This window comes from Takifugu rubripes, chromosome 10 (assembly GCF_901000725.2).
Source record: "Takifugu rubripes chromosome 10, fTakRub1.2, whole genome shotgun sequence".
NCBI lineage: Eukaryota > Metazoa > Chordata > Actinopteri > Tetraodontiformes > Tetraodontidae > Takifugu > Takifugu rubripes.
Genome location: NC_042294.1, coordinates 12,522,073 through 12,541,097, shown reverse-complemented (window position 1 = coordinate 12,541,097; position 19,025 = coordinate 12,522,073). Strand labels below are relative to the sequence as shown.

The 19,025-nt window shown below is 46.2% G+C and overlaps 1 protein-coding gene across 5 annotated transcripts in view; it reads right to left on the bottom strand.

Moving 5' to 3' along the window:
• Positions 1-6,882: 6,882 nt before the first annotated feature.
• Positions 6,883-19,025, bottom strand: part of LOC101064280 (microtubule-associated protein 4) — a 37,702-nt gene continuing 25,559 nt past the window's right edge. For 4 of the 5 annotated variants that reach the window (XM_029843210.1, XM_029843213.1, XM_011617456.2 and 1 more), the window contains 9 exons: positions 14,319-15,985; positions 13,746-13,976; positions 12,964-13,165; positions 12,759-12,809; positions 11,197-11,465; positions 10,645-10,726; positions 10,444-10,556; positions 10,160-10,322; positions 9,756-9,815 (listed from right to left, as the gene is read on the bottom strand). In XM_029843210.1, the coding sequence (XP_029699070.1) occupies positions 9,808-9,815; positions 10,160-10,322; positions 10,444-10,556; positions 10,645-10,726; positions 11,197-11,465; positions 12,759-12,809; positions 12,964-13,165; positions 13,746-13,976; positions 14,319-15,985 (2,786 nt within the window). In that variant the 3' untranslated portion in view covers positions 9,756-9,807. Of the gene's footprint in view, positions 9,587-9,755; positions 9,816-10,159; positions 10,323-10,443; positions 10,557-10,644; positions 10,727-11,196; positions 11,466-12,758; positions 12,810-12,963; positions 13,166-13,745; positions 13,977-14,318; positions 15,986-19,025 lie in introns of those variants that run through there. The other variant, XM_029843211.1, reaches the window with a different exon arrangement.

Sequence of the window (19,025 nt, the reverse complement as noted above, 5' to 3'; positions counted from 1 at the left end):
ATCTACCAGGACTAAAATGTACTCATAACCACCTTTACTCTGTTCAAGATGTAAATAATCAATTGAGATGAGCTCAAATGGGGCACTGGTTGTTATAGAACCCATAGGTGCTCTCTCTGGTCTGTTTGGATGTTTTTGTTTAATACACTGACACTGGCGAATCACATAATCTTCTATGTCCTGTTGCATAAAAGGCCAATAAAACCTTTCTCGTGCTAAATGTATGACTTTATCAGCGCCCACATGTCCCATGTCATCATGCAGGTGTTTTAACACGGTGGCCTTCAGTTTACTGGGGAGAACCAACTGTTTCCTCTGTCCTGTCTGTCTGTACAAAATCCCTTTGTCAAGTCTGAGTCTGTTCCATTCGTGTACCAGTCTGCGTGTTTCTCGTCCCATTTGTCTCTTTCCTTTATCCTGAGGACTCCATCCATTTTTCTTTAGGTTTATCACCTCACAGATAGGAGCATCTTCTTTCTGTGCATCTCTGACACTCTCTGGTGTGATGACAGGGGTGCCTCCAAAGTGTGCGTCACTTACATCCGACTGCAGCTGTAATGCAGCCACCCACGGCACATCACCGTCTTTTACAGCTGTGTCTCCCTGCCAGATGGCGGAGACTACATCAGGGGACACTGTCTCCAGTGACCTCATCCCGTTTCCCGACGTCCTCCTTTGAAGACAGCCGACCGCCCGATGTCCAGCTTGGCCACATACGAAGCAGTGAGGGCAACTCATCTTGCCCTGCTGAACACAGTTGCTGCATCTGCCACGGGCTTCAGATGTTGGTGGCATTGGCTGGGCTGTGGCTGAGTGTGTGTTCACAGGGGTGGCAGTGTCAGCAGGCCTCACCACTTGAGCCAGCTGTTTGGTCAGGGAGGACACCTGTGCAGTCAGTTCTTCAATAGCGGCACGGTTAGCCTGTAACTCAGTGTCAACTCTAGTCTGCTTAGTTGAGTCACTACAGTCAAGCTGAGCTGGGCTCACAGTCACTGGTCGGTTTTTAGCTACTGTGCCAAGGCGTCTGAGTCTCTCTGTCTCCTCACTGGTAGACTTAGTTATCTGGTCCAAAAGAAAGTCATCACTAACCTGCGAGTCTGTGAGAAGAGGTTTGAGATCATAACGAACATGGTTATTTTTCTCATACAGACCTTGATACAAAGTGTGAAGAAAGGTGCCCTGAACCAGCTTTTTGTCGTAGCTAAACTCTGCACCAGGTTGTTGTGACTCAAACAAAACACGCTGTTTTAAACCCATTATCTTGTATAGGAATTGTTGAGGACTCTCTTTGTCCTGTTGTTTAGCATTACTTAACTCTTGAAAAAGTTCAGTGCTGCTTTTGTCCCTGATATGTGCGCGGAGAAACCGTTTTAGCTCATCAACAGTTAAATCACTTTTGTTTGTCAACATTTCTCTGAATGTACCTGGTTTGATTATTTTCATCACAGTGCGAATCACCTCTGACTCAGTAAAACCTTCCTGTATACCTTCTTCGATTTGTTTACAAAGGTTACTGTATGACATATCAGACCCAACATCAGAGATTTGTCCACCATGTAACTTAAATTCTCTGCGTGGGAGCAGAGCTGCAAAATCATTCACCCTCAATACCTGGTCTCCCATGCTGGATGACAGACTTACTCTACCATGGGGAGATCGATCAACGCCTGCGGTGAAAGCCCTGGTGACTGTGGAAGTGTCAAAGTTCCTTGCTGGCAGTCCACTGTCTCTTCGTGAAGGTGCTGGATGCATGTGAATGTCTCTGTCTTGTGATGGGCTGTTAGTGTGTGCATCTTTGTCCAGTGGTGTAGGTGAAAGGGGATGAATGTCTTTGTTCATCTGCAATGGCTGTGTGGGATTGTTGTGGTTGTGTGGGGTTGTGGTGGATTGTGTGACTGTGTCGTGATGATCAGAATGAGGTGAAGTGGATAGCTGCTCCTGGGGTGGTGATGACTCCTCCACTGGCTGTCCTGTCTCCGGCGCAGTCTGGCGAGCTTCACTTCCACCGGGGTCTGTGGCCAGCAGGTCACTCAGCATGTCATTCAGGATAAGGAGTTGAGTCATACCTTCATCTTCCATAGCACTTAATTTCTCACTCCTGAGGTAGTCCACAATCAGGTCATACAGTTCTGGTTCACTCAAATCTTTAACCTTGTGACTTTATTTATTAACCTTGACTTCCGCTCTCTGGATGACGCTCTGGACTGCAGCCTTCCCTGAAGCTTTGGGCACCGTTTCACGTCGTCGCGACACTCACTTCACTAGGCAGAAACGCTAACCATCCCGGACGAGCCCCCAAATGTTACCGGCGCCAGAGCTAGGGGTCTCTGGTCCGGCAGCATGAGCCACTCAGGCGGCGGGCGCTGAGCGGCTGAGCTACGGTATAACTACCTGTGGATCCAAACACACGACACGAGAGTTGTCAGCTCACGCTACTGCTGCGCAGTGTATTTTATTCTTTTCACATGCGCAGAGCAAAAGCAGAGCATAGACTGTTTGCTTGGACCCACTGGTGTTAAAGCACCCTCTACTGGTGCAAAGTGGCAATGATTTCTGCAAACCGTATAAAGGTTCAAATATTAAAATGAAAAAGAGGGGGTGTCTGTTAACATAATAAACTATATGTGGCTATTTCAGACCCACTACAACAACACAGGAGATTTATTAAAAATAAAATGCATAGAGGATCTGATCAGAGTAAGAGACTTGAGAACGAAGTCCACTGATTCAGACAACGTCGTAATACTGAAATCTAAAAGAAGAGGATAATCTGATTCCCGCATTGATACACACCCACGAGCGGTGGACGATGCTGGAACTCACCTGAATTTCTTAATTCTTGGATCTATAAGAACCGAAACATCACAGGAAACACCGTGGACTAATAAAACTAACACCGGACCAGTAAACTCAACAGAGGAAATGACAGACAACACAATAGATCTAGTACAATAAAATACATAGATGATCTGATCAGAGTAAGAGACTTGAGAACGAAGTCCACTGATCCAGACAACGTCGTAATACTGAAATCTAAAAAAAGAGGAGGATAATCTGATTCCCGCATTGGTACACACCCACGAGCGGTGGACAATGCCGGAACTCACCTGAGTTTCTTAATTTTTGGATCTATAAGAACCGAAACACGGAGCAGAATCCCTGGAACTGTCAACTCACCTGACAGCTGAAGTCACGAGGGACAGTTGGACACATCGAGGAATAATAAAACTAAACCAACGGAAAAAATGACAGACAACACAGGAGATTTATTAAAATAAAATGCATACATGATCTGATCAGAGTAAGAGACTTGAGAACGACGTCCACTGATCCAGACAACGTCGTAATACTGAAATCTAAAAGAAGAGGATAATCTGATTCCCGCATTGATACACACCCACGAGCGGTGGACGATGCCGGAACTCACTTGAATTTCTTAATTCTTGGATCTATAAGAACCGAAACATCACAGGAAACACCGTGGATTAATAAAACTAACACCGGACCAGTAAATTCAACGGAGGAAATGACAGACAACACAATAGATCTAAGGCCTAGGGGATAAATTAAGGACATGTAAAAACATCAGGTAAGTAATTGCACGAGGATAAGATGTATAACCACAGGGATCTCACCAACAATGTTCTACAAATGAACGCACGAGTTACACAATAAACTATGGAGTGCTGGTACAGGTATGGGAATAAAAGCAACAAAATTAAAGAAAAGTAACAAGGTTAAGGAAACTTTCCCACAATCCTTGCCCACACATTTACCACACCCCCTTCTTTTCACATCTGTGAAGGGTGGGTAAACAGGTGTTGGAGGGTAAGAAAAAAGAAAAGAAAAGAGAGGAACTCACCTGAATTTCTTAATTCTTGGATCTATAAGAATCGAAAAACGGAGCAGGATCCCTGGACCTGTCAACTCACCTGACAGCTGAAGTCGAGTGACAGTTGGAAACACCGAGAAATAACAAAACTAAAACCAACGGAAAAAATGACAGACAACACAGGAGATATATTAAAATAAAATGCATACATGATCTGATCAGAGTAAGAGTGACAGTTGGAAACACCGAGAAATAATAAAACTAACACCGGACCAGAAAAGGTAACAAGGTTAAGGAAACTTTCCCACAATCCTTTGCCCACACATTTACCACACCCCCTTCTTTTCACATCTGGGAAGGGTTGGTAAACAGGTGTTTGAGGGCAATAGATTAGAACTATCTGTTCCAAACGTGCACCGGGCGGATAGCAGTCGGAGTAAGGTTATGGGGATAAATCAGGGACCTGTAAAAATATCAGATAAGGAATTGCACGGGGATAAGAGGTATAACCATAGGGATCTTATCAACTATGTTCTACAAATAGATGGAAGAGTTACACAATAAACTATGGAATGGTTGCATGGGTAAGGGAATATAAAGCAACAAAATTAAAGGTAAAGTAACAAGGTTAAGGAAATTTTCCCACAATCCTTTGCCTACACATTTACCACACACCCCCCTGCTCTTCACACCAGGAAAGGTAACAGGGGAGGGAAACTTTTCCACAATCCATTGCCCACACATTTACCACACCCCCCTTCTTTTCACACCTGTGAAGGGGTGGTAAACAGGTGTTTGAGGGCAAAAAATTGGAACCACCTGTTTCAAATGTACACCATCCTACAGAGGGATAGCAGTCACAGGGAGGCAGAGGGGACAAATCAGGGACCTGTAAAAAAACATCAGACAAGAGACCGAAAAAAAGAGCAGTAAAGAACGGAGACAAGAAATCAAGTTGAAGACACGGAAGAAAAGGACTACCGGACATTGGAAAGAGCAAACGGTTCCATTAGCGAGGGCAGGTACGTGTAAGCGACTCGCTCCGCTCCGGAGGTTTTTTTTGGCAGCAAGGGAGAGAACAACCGATCACAACCCTGTCCGGCTGGGCTACGGATACCTAGCGGTGTTAACGAAGTAGCCTAATGCTAAGCAGGGGGTAAGTATGCGGCCCCCCGTGTCCCGACTCTAGGGCAGCACTGCGGGTGTGGTGGTTCAGGGCGTCAGAACCTTAAACGTGGCCCAGTCTTCTATGGGGGTGAGCCCCACACATGCACCACTCCATGTTGCACCACAGGGTTAGGGTTAGGGTTAGGTCTGAGTCCAAAAACTGGCCACTGAAAATGAAAGTTGGGCGTCCTTCAAATGGCCACCCTCCACCGTGGACCCGTCCCTCAGTCTGCCGTGGGGACTGAGCCGTGGACGCACCGGGACCTAGACTCACACGGAAAAAACCTAGATTCTAAAAACCAAGTGGACAGTGTAGTGTAGCTCAGAATGAGACACACCCCGGAGACGGCGCACCTCCGGCGGGACCATCCTTGGGTGAGAGTGTCTTGTGATAAGCGGTCGAAACACTCTGAGACCTCAAGGCGCACAACTGATGATGTGTCTCACAAGAGGGCCTGGACGTTGCAATGTCTCACTCCAGACTGACTTCCCTGCAGTAGCGGTTGGACTTCACTGGTGCGTACCACATGAAGGAAACTACTGCAGCAGCATCTTGGAATGGATGAGACACCCTGATCTGCCCAGCTCTCTTAAAACAAAGGATTCTCTTATACACACTCATGGATAACTTTCTAACTTTCATAACCCTAAACCCAACCCCTAACCCCTCCCCCTAACCCTAAACCCAACCCCTAAACCTAACCCCTAACCCTAAAACCAACCCCTAAACCCAATCCCTAACCCTAACCCAACCCCTAAACCTAACCCTAACCCAACCCCTAACCCTAAACCCAACCCCTAACCCCTCCCCTAACCCTAGCCCAACCCATAAACCCAACCCCTAAACCCAACCCCTAAACCCCAACCCCTAACACTTGCCCTGACCATAAACCCAACCCCTAAACCCACAGCCAATATTTTTTTGTGTGTGTTTCTGTGCTCTGTGCCTCTCCTCTCCCTCCCCTTCACTCTACTTCTCCTCTACCCCTCTCCTCTCCTCTCCTTCCCCCCCCCCCCCCTCCTCTCCTCTCTCTACCCCCCCCCCCCCCCCCCCCCCCCATCAGCAGGAGGGTCCCCCTACATGAGCCTGGTCCTGCTCAAGGTTTCTTCCTGTTAAAGGGGAGTTTTTCCTTGCCACTGTTGCTTGTCTGGGGTCAGGCCCTGGGATTCTGGAAAGCGCCTTGAAACAATTTTGATTGTATAAGACGCTATGTAAACAAAGATTGATTTGATTTGAATACAGCGAGCCAGCTTCTAGTTATTTAGTGTGCCCTACCTGAAGAAGACCCATAGGGGGTCGAAACGTCATTTTTTGGCACACTCTTCCTTAGTTACTTAATACATTTATTGAATCTTGGTTTTATTTTACTTACCTTTTAAGAAAAAGGGAGAAATTAAAGAAAAAAAAATACTTACCCTTTTCCTTTACTATTTTTGGAAAGCGCTTTTAGTTCAAAAACTTTTCTTTAAAAAAAAAAGAACCCTAACCCTAACCCTAACCTTGATTTATAGAGCCGAGTTGGACGGAGGTGAGCTATGGCAGGGGTCGCCAGCGTGCCCGTCGTCACCAACAAGGGTTTCAGGGTTATGGGAGGTCGGCTAGGAGGAAGGACCATGCTTTACCTGTCTCGTATGGGAGGCAGGGTACATTCCCCTACCCTAACCCTCTAACCCTAACCCCACCCTAAACCCAAACCTTCTCCAACCCCTAACCCTAACCCTAAATCCTAACCCTCTAGCCCTAATCCCACCCTAAACACAACCTTCTCCCACCCCTGGATCCTACAAATGGATCCCTTGAAGTTATTGTTGGTTTCCCAACCATTCATGAACATTGTGCTACTTTTATTTTGCTTCCACAGCTTTAATCAGGACACATACACAAGTGTTTTAGTTCTTTTTATTAAATGTTGCACAATCACACCATTAATTAACATGTAATCACATTAAAATTTGTTTTCCAAACCAAAAAAGGAAAATAAAACCAGGAGGAAAAGGGGGAAGGTTCTGCACAGGTCTGCCTAAAGGATCCCTGAACACTCTGCAGAGGCTGAGTTAGTGTGCACGAAGCTCTGCAGCGCTCATTTTTACTGAGGAGTCATTTCAGCAGCTGATCAGGAGACTTGAGCTTTCCAGCCTTTGGGAAGACTGACCGCTGGGTCGTTTCTGCTCAGGCCTCCTCTGATAGCAGAGATTACACGTATGTAGCGTCGCCCAGGCCTGTGGCTACTGTGGCTACTGTCACACGCAGCAACACACGTGTCAGTTCTGCTCCCCATCAGCTCAGACCAACGTCTCAACAGCTTCCCCTCACATCCACCGGCTGGCTGTGATTTTGGGTTTAGGTTGATCATTTGCAGCAGTCAAACAGTTGCAAATCCGTTTCAGTATAATGGAGACCTACTGTCAAACCTGCCACATATCAAAACTATATATATACACGTGTGTGTGTGTGCACGTGTGTATACACACCTACCTACCTATCTATATACCAGCCTACCAATGCCATCATGTTGTAAGTAATAAAACATTGAGACAAATCAAAATGCAGCTTCATCATTAGTGGTCAGTAAAAAACAGATTAAAGCTCCAACACAGGCACTAAAAATTAGTTAGTGCCACTATTGTGACCGTTTCATTTGGAGTTTTTAAAAGAATATTCAAATGAATGTTCAGAGATGAGATTCAAATTTCAAGTAGAGTCTGAACATCATCCGAGCTGCATCACTAAGTTCATCCGCACGATTACTTCATTTACTAGAATTTGTTAAGTACCACCAATGCAAACAGTGATCAAACTTTAAGGTGCAATCTTTTCAAATCAAAGCTAACTGAGCTAATTGAGGATACGGTCAAGCTAACAGTCAAACGGGTCGTCCAAACTGAGGTGGCATTTCTTTGTTTTCCAACTGTCACTATTTTGGGATGGCCTATTAAATCAGTACGATATGACATGATATAAGATTGAAAAATCTGTATTTACTATTTCATTTTTTCCTCACATTGCACTAGTAAGAATATATAAAACATTCTGCATCGGTAGCTAATCAGCTAGCTAATAGTTTTAAATATCAAATGAAGCTACAGACTGAAACTGACAGCGCTCTACATCCTACCGAGTTTATTAAGCTGAAATGATGCAGGACGACAGTGCTGAGCCAATGTCGGACATTTGGCTAATTAAATTCACATGTGTTGTTGAGTTTTTAGAAATAAGTAACTATCACACATGTCTATTACCACCACCAACGCCATCTATGGATTACAGCTGGAATTGGTAGACAGTTAAACTATCAACACCAGATTAAATTACTCAGGATTTTAACACAAGTTACCAGCTGTTTGGTTCATTATCGCTGTTATCTTTATTTTCCAGTCTCAATAAGTGATTTCAGCATTATAACGCAATCAAAGCTGATGCACCTGACAAATATTAGCTCAGGAACGACTTCCTTTATATATAAATATGACCGTATATACTGACAATATAGGAGATCTTTTTGGTGCATTTTTGCTGATAAGTAAGAAAACTGATTGACAAATCTGTAAAAATGAAAGTCTAATGAACTAAGACAACTCTAGAGAGGGTTAATCAATAAAATAAGATGTTAATAACAGTCAAAACCTTGAAACACACTTTGAAGGAGCCAAGACGACAGCTTCTTCTGTCTGCCGGCACCAAAACGCCATCCAAGTACTGACGCAGGTGAAACACACGGGGGCAAAAAGCACAATCTGACTCCAAAGTCACGCAGTCATGTTTATGCATCAAGGCAGTTTTAGGCAGCAGGAGCAGCCGGGTGTCTGGGCCCTGCAGCGCCCCCAGCAGGACAGAAGATGGCAGCTCCACTGCTCCCATCATCAACAACAACTACGGCTAAATATTTTTGTGTTTCTCCTCGTTTCACTCGTTACATTGGTTTGCTTCGTTACAACCCCCCCGTTTGGGGCAGTTCCAGAGCCCTCTCCTCTACGAGCCGCCCCACTCTGCTGGCTACAGGAAGTAGCCGCGGCCTCAGCACGTCTCCATCCCAGAATCAACCCAACCTGCTCGAAAGCCTTCCAAATCTTTAACTTGGTGATGTTTGTGCCATGATTGAAGCCACATTTGGTTTGGATCACGCTGGCGTTTCTCCAACCCTCCTGATTTACAGAAAACCAGCCCGAGATGTTCAAAATGCTACTGGGGTGAAATAATCCTCAAACAACAACAAAAAGCCTCCTGGATTTCTGTCAACAACACACAGAAAAGCTCGTCGACCACAGGAAGCAGTAACGAGTTCTACTTCATTACACGGTTCAAACAGGAAGTAAAGAGATCAAAGAGATCGAAGAGCTGCAGTGAGACGTCAGGCAGCTTGTTTATAAGATGCAGATAAAGACGAGAAATCTAGACGATATGAAGCAGAAGAGGATCTGAGAGGATCCACCGCTGGATCCCCCCACAGAGACTGTTGTTGTGGGGGGGCCATGCCACTGAATCACGATGGGGGTGTGAAGCCTGACGGCGGAAGACTTTGTTGGGAGGGGGGCGGCCTGAACCACATCACGCCACATCACGACGGTCCAAGTTTGGAGATGCTCAATCTGCAGTAGAGAGGGTTCAAGGTGGGGGGGGGGGTAAGGGAAGAGAGAAGAGGTGGGGGGGGTAAGGGAAGAGAGAAGAGGTGGGGGGGGTAAAGGAAGAGAGAAGAGGGGCAGGGTAAAGGAAGAGAGAAGAGGGGCAGGGTAAAGGAAGAGAGAAGAGGGGGGTAAAGGAAGAGAGAAGAGGGGGGTAAAGGAAGAGAGAAGAGGGGGGGGAGGCAGCATTAGATGCCTGGAAGAAAAAAAGTGACAAAATGATGCATGATCAGGTGGACTGGAGACACATGAGGATGGAGACAGGCAGGCAGACAGGCAGACAGGCAGACAGACAGACAGACAGACAGACAGACAGACAGACAGGCAGACAGACAGACAGACAGACAGACAGACAGACAGACAGACAGACAGACAGACAGACAGGCAGGCAGGCAGGCAGGCAGGCAGACAGACAGACAGGCAGGCAGGCAGGCAGGCAGGCAGGCAGACAGGCAGGCAGACAGGCAGACATCATTCCTCTCGGCTCCGTCAGGAACCATCTCCTCCACAGACGTGTCCTCCTACCGGACTACCACTTACTCGTCTCTGGGATGTGAGAGTCTAGAGCCGGGGGCTCCGTGAGGGCCTGGCTGTTGGGGGTGGGGGGGGTCCCTGCAGGCACCGCCTCACAGCCTGAGACTGGGGCCAGGCTGCCTCCTGGGGGGGTTCCATCGCCCTCCGTTGGCTCCTGGACCCCCTCAGCCTACAAACAGCAGGGCGGCTCAGTGTTAATGTAAAATCAGGTTACATGATCAATAAAGGATAAGGTTGTGGTGTTTATGTGGGGGGGGGGGGGGGGGGGTTAAGGTTGAGGAGGACATCACCTGAATGGATCCTCCCCCTGGCGGATGGCTCACATTGTCCACAGAGCCCACTTTGGACCGGCACTTTTCCTTAAAACTCACTTTGTGGGACTCGATCTTCACGTTGCCGCCACCTGCAGCCCATTGAGAGGGTCAGTGTGGTGACTGGGTGGAGCGGGCGCAGCACGCTGCCGTTGGCTCTAAAGAACCGTGAGTGCTCACCAGGTTTGTGCTTGATGTTATCCTTGGAGCCACATTTTGATGTCACCTTGCTGAGATCCAGCTTCTTGTTCAGTACCTGCAGCTGTTGGACGACAACCTTTAAATTTGTTGCTGACAGAATTCTCGGTGCAAAGCAACATCACCTCATTTCTCCTTACATTAAATACTTTATTATTCTGGCACAAACCTCAAAATGTTCGAAAATCAACCAGAAATCAAAAGTACCAAGAAAACCTGCTGCGTTAGGGTTAGGGTTAGGGTCACCAGACGCGTGTGAAGACCTTCCACCCACTTTCAGGCCTTTTGAGCACAACCGGTTGGAATCTTTGGGGGCACTTTAACCTGCTAGTTCCTGAAACTTTAACTGCTTCATCCACTATTCTACTCATTCATCTCTGGGTTGCAACACACAATTTTAAGGTGTTCTTACACACAGACAATAATAAGCACGCTGTCCTCTGCTTTATCAAGAGCGGAGGTCCTGTATTAAACTGAAAACTAGCAACACCCCGTCCCAGGCTGGAAAGGAAGAGTGATGAAGGAAGGACCCACCTTTCCTCCTCCGGGCTGGTGCTTCGTGCTCTCCCTGGACCCGACCTTAGCTGGGGCACTCCTGCTGTCAGGAACAGTAGCGGAGGCTGGCTGAGCTGCAGCCTTGTAGCTGCTGCTGGTGGAGGAGGCGGTGCGGCTGCTGCGGAGCATCGCTGGTTTCTTTTCTGGAGCTGTGGATGAAGATGCTGCGGCTGCTTTGGCTGCTGAGCTCCTCGCTATGGTGGTGGCGGCAGAGCTGCGGACGGTGGTCGCTGTCGTGGTCTTGGTAGCTTCAGGTATTGGAGAATCCATGAATAGTCTTGTCATTAGTAATATTGCTAATTTCAGTGGTGACGACTGATTCTATTTTTGATTACAATTCAAAGCGGGAGTCTCAAGTTTACGAGACCCAATAAAATGTGACTTTCTACACGTCAAGCAGATTTTACTGCCTAACCCTAACCCTAACCCTCTAACCCTAACCCTCTAACCCTAACCCTAACCCTAACCCTCTAACCCTAACCCTCTAACTCTAACCCTAACCCTAACCCTCTAACCCTAACCCTCTAACTCAAACCCTAACCTCTAACCCTAACCCTCTAACCCTAACCCTCTCACTCCTAACCCTAACCCTCTCACTCAACCCTAACCCTCTAACCCTAACCCTAACTCAAACCCTAACCCTCTGACCCTAACCCTCTAACCCAAACCCTAACCCTCTGACCCTAACCCTCTAACCCTAACCCTACCTCAAACCCTAACCCTCTAACCCTAACCCTCTAACTCTAACCCTCTAACCCTAACCCTCTAACCCTAACCCTCTAACCCTCTAACTCAAACCCTAACCCTCTGACCCTAACCCTCTAACCCTAACCCTCTAACCCTCTAACTCAAACCCTAACCCTCTGACCCTAACCCTCTAACCATCTAACCCTAACCCTACCTCAAACCCTAACCCTCTAACCCTAACCCTCTAACCCTAACCCTCTAACCCTCTAACTCAAACCCTAACCCTCTGACCCTAACCCTCTAACCCTCTAACTCAAACCCTAACCCTCTAACCCTAACCCTCAAACCCTAACCCTCTAACCCTAACCCTCTAACCCTCTAACTCAAACCCTAACCCTCTAACCCTAACCCTCAAACCCTAACCCTCTGACCCTAACCCTCTAACCATCTAACCCTAACCCTACCTCAAACCCTAACCCTCTAACCCTAACCCTAACCCTCTAACCATCTAACCCTAACCCTACCTCAAACCCTAACCCTCTAACCCTAACCCTCTAACCCTCTAACCCTAACCCTCTAACCCTCTAACCCTCTAACCCTAACCCTACCTCAAACCCTAACCCTCTAACCCTAACCCTCTAACCCTAACCCTCTAACCCTAACCCTAACCCTCTAACCCTCTAACCCTAACCCTCTAACCCTCTAACCCTAACCCATTAACAGACGGACCTGAGCTGCACATCACCATCACCATCTTCTTTGTCATCACCATCATTACCACCATCATTATCATCATCACCCTATCCATCACCATCACCATCATCATGTAGGAGGCACTGTTGTTACTTCTGTACCTGCAGATGTCCTTAAGGTGCTGACCTTCTTCTCCTCTGCAGCTTTGTTGTCTGTAGAAGAGATTAAAGACATAATCAGCAAATGATTAAAAATATATGATATGTTGATACGTTTAACGGTGTTAAAATCCCCACGACTGCAACATAGTGAGAACATCTGGTCTTAGCTGCATAGAGCAGATGTCAGTCAGTGTGTGTGCACCACCTGGGGTTTTTTTGGCTGGAGCGGTGGCACTGGTGGCACTGGTGGCACTGGTGGCACTGGAGCGGGCAGACAGCGTTGTGCGCACCGATGAACTGGGTTTTGCAGCTGCTGCAGAAGCAGTTCGGATTTTGGTTGCTGCGGCTGTTTGAGCTGAGGTGGCGGCGGCGGTCTTGGACACGGGGCCTCGCGCCTCTGCTGACGGCTGACGAGAGAAGAAGAAACGAGAATCAAAGATGGTTTCAGTCGGTTCACACTTTTTTGATCTGTACATCATTCCACATGTGTTCATTCCTAGTTTTGGTGCCTTCCGTGAGAATCTACAATGTAAAAATTCATGAACATGAAGAAAACGCTTTGACTGATTTTGGCCTCTAATGTATATATTAAAAAACTATACAGCAATATGGTGATATGTTGATGGTTCATTAGAGCAGATCAACTGGATCAATAAAACAGCTGAATGTCAAGAGTTCACTGTGGTATATGTGATCTCTGATACATGCACCGACGGTACGTGCACCGACGGTACGTGCACCGACGGTACGTGCACCGACGGTACGTGCACCGACGGTACGTGCACCGACGGTACGTGCACCGACGGTACATGCGTCAACACATAAGCCTCAGCTTGATGATGCTCTGTTCAATATACATCTGGGACGCTGGTGCAGGACAAGGATGAAATGTGCTGAACGGTGTTCCCGTGTTCATTAACGGCGTTCCCGTGTTCATTAACGGCGTTCCAGTGTTCATTAACCTGAGTGGCGAGAACACGACCTTACCTTGGGTCTGAGGTCACGTGAGGAGGGGGGGGCTGTTGAGGCGGGTCGCTTTGGGCCTGGAGCAGCTGTGGCGGGAGCCTTTGTACTTTTCCTGTCTTTTTCTGTCATTTTTCTGTCTGGAGTGGTGCTGCTGGAGAAAGTGGGCAGCCTGGGAGGGACTGGGCTACCAGCAGCTGTGTTAGGAAGCCGCGGTTTGGGAGCAGCCTTCACTTTGGTGGCCCCGACAGCAGGCTGTGAAACAAGGCCAAGGGAAACACTGAAGATCAACACATCAGAGCCTGATATCCAATGGCAACGTATAATGTGTGTCGCCTACACATCTAACATCAAAATGTTCAAATCATCAAGAAATGTAGCTGCTGTGTTGGTTTTGCCCTCTCAGGGTTGCATGGTGAAAGGTGGGAATGGTTTTTGCTGAGTGGATGAAAAGAAACGTGAGGACTTCCCACTCCAGCCTGAAGGAGGCCACCAGGTAACCTGGAACCACAGCATGAGACCTGGAACCACAGTGGCCTGACCAGCAGCGGGCCAAGTCCTGAATCACACGCCTGTCACACATCCAGTAATACTCACCTTGGCCGTCCTGTCTCCACTGGCTACGTCTCTGCTTCCATCAGTGGCAGGTTTCATCTTTTTTGTCTTGTCTGCTGTTTCTGGCTTTGCAGCCTTGTCCTTGCTGTCTTTCTTCTCTGCAGCATGTGTGACCACCACGCCGCTCTTCTTGACTGGGCCTTTCTTTTTCTCTGCCAAAGCCTCCTTCTGGGTTCCTCCAGCCACCCCCGTCCTCACATCAGCCCTGGTGGCGGCCGTCTCAGCATGAGGGAAGACAGCCCTCTTCTCCGGGCTCTTCACGTGTCTTTCTGCATCGTCCTCTGCCTCAGGTTTTTCTGACTTTGTGGTGCTTTTGTCTTCTTCGTTTGCAGCCTTGGTTTCTGCCGCTTCCACTGGGATGTCCACTTCTTTTGTCTCTGTGTCCTTGTCTGCTAATTTCTTGCTTAGATCACCTTCAGCTTCTGCTTCCACCTGCTCTGCTCCAGTCTTATTTGGTGAGTCCTTCTTTTCATCCAAGCCTTCTTGCTCTTTATCCTTGCCTTTATCGGTCCCCCTTTCCTCCGTTTTGCTGCCAGCATCTTGGTCTAACAATTTCTCCGATTTTATAATCTTTTCACTCTCAGACCGTTTTTCTTTATCTGCCGATTTCATGATCAGTTCTGCTTCATTGTCTTTGACAGATTCCAGCTCTGCTGTAACTGGCTCTGTCACTCCAACCATTTCCGTCTCCTTTTCTTTCATTTTTTCAACCTCTTCGAACATTTCCGTCTCCTTTTCTTTCATTTTTTCATCCTCTTTGACCTTTTCTGTCTTCTTTGCTTTCATTTTTTCAACCTCTTCGAACATTTCCGTCTCCTTTTCTTTCATTTTTTCAACCTCTTCGAACATTTCCGTCTCCTTTTCTTTCATTTTTTCATCCTCTTTGACCTTTTCTGTCTTCTTTGCTTTCATTTTTTCAACCTCTTCGACCATTTCCGTCTCCTTTTCTTTCATTTTTTCATCCTCTTTGACTATTTCTGCCTCTTTTTCTTTGACTGTTTCTGCCTCCTTTTCTTTGAAGTTTTCTGCAACCATTTCTACCTCTTTAACCATTTCTGCCCCCATTTTGGTAATTTTTTGGATCTCTTTGACCGTTTCTGCCTCCATGTCTCTGAAGTTTTTTGGAACCATTTCTGGCTCTTTAAATGCTTCCGTCTCCTTTACTTGGACCATCTCTTCATCCTTCTCGTCGACTCTTGCTGCCTCCTTTTCTTGAACTATTTCTGGCTCTTTCAAAGCTTCTGTCTCTTTGTCTTTGACTGCTTTTGCCTCCATGTCTCCTGCATTGTCCATCTTTTTTTCGGAGGCTTCATCAGTTACACATTCCGTTTCTTCTAACTCTGTCTTTGAGAGTGTTTCGGCCTCGTTATCCTGCCTTTTATCATCCTCTCTCTCTTGGACCATTTCTGCCTCTTTCTCTGGAACCTTTTCTGACTCTCTTTCTTTCTCTTCACCTCTTGCAAATTCTGCTTCAATCTCTTTCTTGCTCTCTTTCTTTGATTGTGTCCATGTCTTCTCCACATCTTTCTCTTCATTTGCAAGAGACTCACAGCTCGCAAATTCCACCTTCACACTGTGAAACTCCTGGCTTGGATTCTTCATTTCAACCTCCAGCTTCTCTGTCTTTATTTCCGAACTCTCCGTCATATCTGATTTTAATGAGGGGAAAAAGAAATTTGTGTTGTTACACAGGTATTTACAGGTATTTACTGACATAGAAACTTACTCCTGCAGCAGAATTCCGAAACAGAAAATCAATTCTGAATTTGCTCTGGTGACAAATGAGTAAATTCTGAGCACAATTGCTCATAAATTTCACTTCAGCTTAATGGAGAAAAGAACATGCATCCCTCATCTTCATCAGCTTCAGAAACTGCTCTTACAAACACCCATTTTAAAGCTGCAGCTGTTTAAACAATCCCAGATCAGGAGGATTTTTCATTGGGAATGATGCAGGAACGCTCTTCCATCGTGAAGTGACACAGTTGATTTGCTTAACGGGTAAAAATCTGTCCCAATGACAAATTATTACAGGAAAGGTGTGGCAACCCACTAATCTGTGCAAGGTCCTTTGACCCAGGACGATACCGAGACAACCCTTTGACGGACCCACAGTGACCCAGAGCAATGTGGGGTTTCTGTGCAGCATGAATGGGGCTTTAATGTTAGTGTTAGCGTTATGCTAACGAAAATGAATTGGCTTGTCATTCTCATATACTCAGGTTGTGCCCCTGCAGACTTCCAGACCTCATAATAGTTCAGGATTATGTCTTCAATATCGTATACAGGAAAAAAAAAAACTGTTCTCCTTCCACAATTGGAAAATTCTGCAGTCTTTATTTGGCTAATGAACTAGATTATGTACATCATTCCAGACAGATGCTATCTCAATAATGGGTAGAACAGGGGTATGGCCTAATTTAGGCCTTTGGTAGCTCAGAATACAGACCCCTTCATACGTCAGAGCTCCACACCTCGTCTTGTTTCTTGCTTGTTTTAATCTCCTGAATTACTACCGTTCCCTCACTGACCCTGGTAAGAAGCCAAAAGGCTGAAGAAATACGCAGCACAACCTCTGCTCACACAGCAGAAGACACGACTGGCCCTTTAAGAGCGCACAGGCTTGGCGTGACAGGCAGACGGAAGGAACCATCGGGACTAAGAAAGAGACAAAGAGAGCAGGAAAAGAGGAGAAGAATGTGTGGAAACAAGATGAGCTCCATCAGTACAAACCAGGAAGATCCTTTCAGTCACACTGATCTCATCCTTCCAAAGCCCCTTTGCAATGTTGGTCATTTGAACATTTACATTATAACCCTAATCCTAAAATGAAAACTTTGATGCATAATCTGGGGAAAGGATTTCCCCAATGAGAGTTTACCTAAAAAAGGACGTAGGGGTGGGAATTCTCCTATTCCTGGGAATTCTTGAGGAACAAGGCTGTGTGCTGAAGAACACTGCTTGGTGGAACCTTTATTTTCATTTTACAAGATTCACTTTGGGTTTGTTTAGGAAAATGGAGCAAGAGGAGATAAGCTATGAGAAAAGAATGGACAATAAGGTCCAGGCTCTTCAACTGATCTTTCAAGGAAGAAATCCAGGAGGACATCAAATATGTGAAACAAACAGTCGTCCAGCTGGTGGAGCTAAATGTAGGTAGGAGACACCCTGAAAGCACAATGATAGCAGTTGCAGAGGGTTTGACCACAACAGCTAAAGTTGAATCCGTTTCTTTATAACGTTGAAAAGCAGCAGAAATGCAAACTGATCCTAATACCAGGATTTTTATTCCACCCAGAAAATTCCTTCTGGAAAAGTTCCTGGATATGTTGATAGGAACTGGGCCTATGTGTGACTTCCTTTATGCATCGAACATAAGAAAACTATCTGGTCACTTAAGTAAAGGCAACAAGAAAGAACGTTTGATGAGGACATAACCTGTAGAAATAAGGGTCCGAGCTTCTGCAATGCCAACGTTAGACTCTGCTGTGCTGCTAAGAGAAAAGGTTTAACAGAAACCCTTCGGAACCCAAAATTCCATATAAAGTGAATTAAAATTATATCTAGAATAATTTTGAAAACCGTTCTTTTGACCTACCAGGTCCTCAGAGGCCTAGCTCCATCCTACCTGGAGGAGCTAGTGACACCTTCCCAGCCCAATAGACCGTTCCGCTCTCAGAACGCTGGTCTACTTGTGGTCCCCAGAGTCTCTAGGGGTAGAATGGGGGGCCGAGCATTTAGCTACCAGGCCCCCCTGCTATGGAACCAGCTCCCTGTCCAGGTACGGGAGGCTGACTCCATCTCTATCGGATCAGACTTCAAACCTTCCTCTTTGATGAAGCTGATAGTCACTAATTCTGTAGTTCCAGTCATTGTCCTGGACATAATTATCATATTTAGAGGCTCGTCTCATTATCAGGTTATATAATAATGATAATATCTAATTATCAGGTTAATATCTTAGTTCTTAGGTCTGCTGCTAGAGGCCCAGGCTGATGGGTCCACAAACACCATCACCTTCGCAATCAGCGAAGACACAATTAGCATACGCACCAACAAGTGGTGTTGGTTTCCTGCTTGTTTGGACAGACAGAAGGCTACAAGTCAAAAAGCCGTCCAAATGAGTGCCTTTTAATTTAGGTCATAGTAGACCACCAGGCTGGTGTGGCCGACTGTGACCCGAACTCAAACCGTACTCAAAAGTAACTCACTCTGGGCACTCGCTTCTCCTCTCTGGCGAGCATGAACCACTACCAAGCAGAACAGACACTGCGGTGGTCAGCATTACACTCACATCACTGAGTTGTGCTCAGCTTGACTGACCACTCACTAAATGGCTACAGTTGTTAGCGGGCCTTTATGACTCGGCAGAAAATGTCTAACATTGCCGAATACCAATATGATTACCCATGAAATGTTACATTTAAGGAATTAATGACAAATATTAGACTTAGTCTTAAATTAATAGGTGGATAAAACAATATAACAAACATTTTAAACTTTATCAAATGATTAAGGCTAGCCTGAGGTAGCATTAGACCCAAATGCCATTTGCCAAAACTAGATCATTTCTATTAACAGTTCAACATAGTTTTTTTTTTTTTTTTTGGAATGGGTGACTTAGTAATGCTAACAATGGAACGCCACACCCAACCTGCCAATGATGTCAGAGAGTTCCACAAGGCTGCA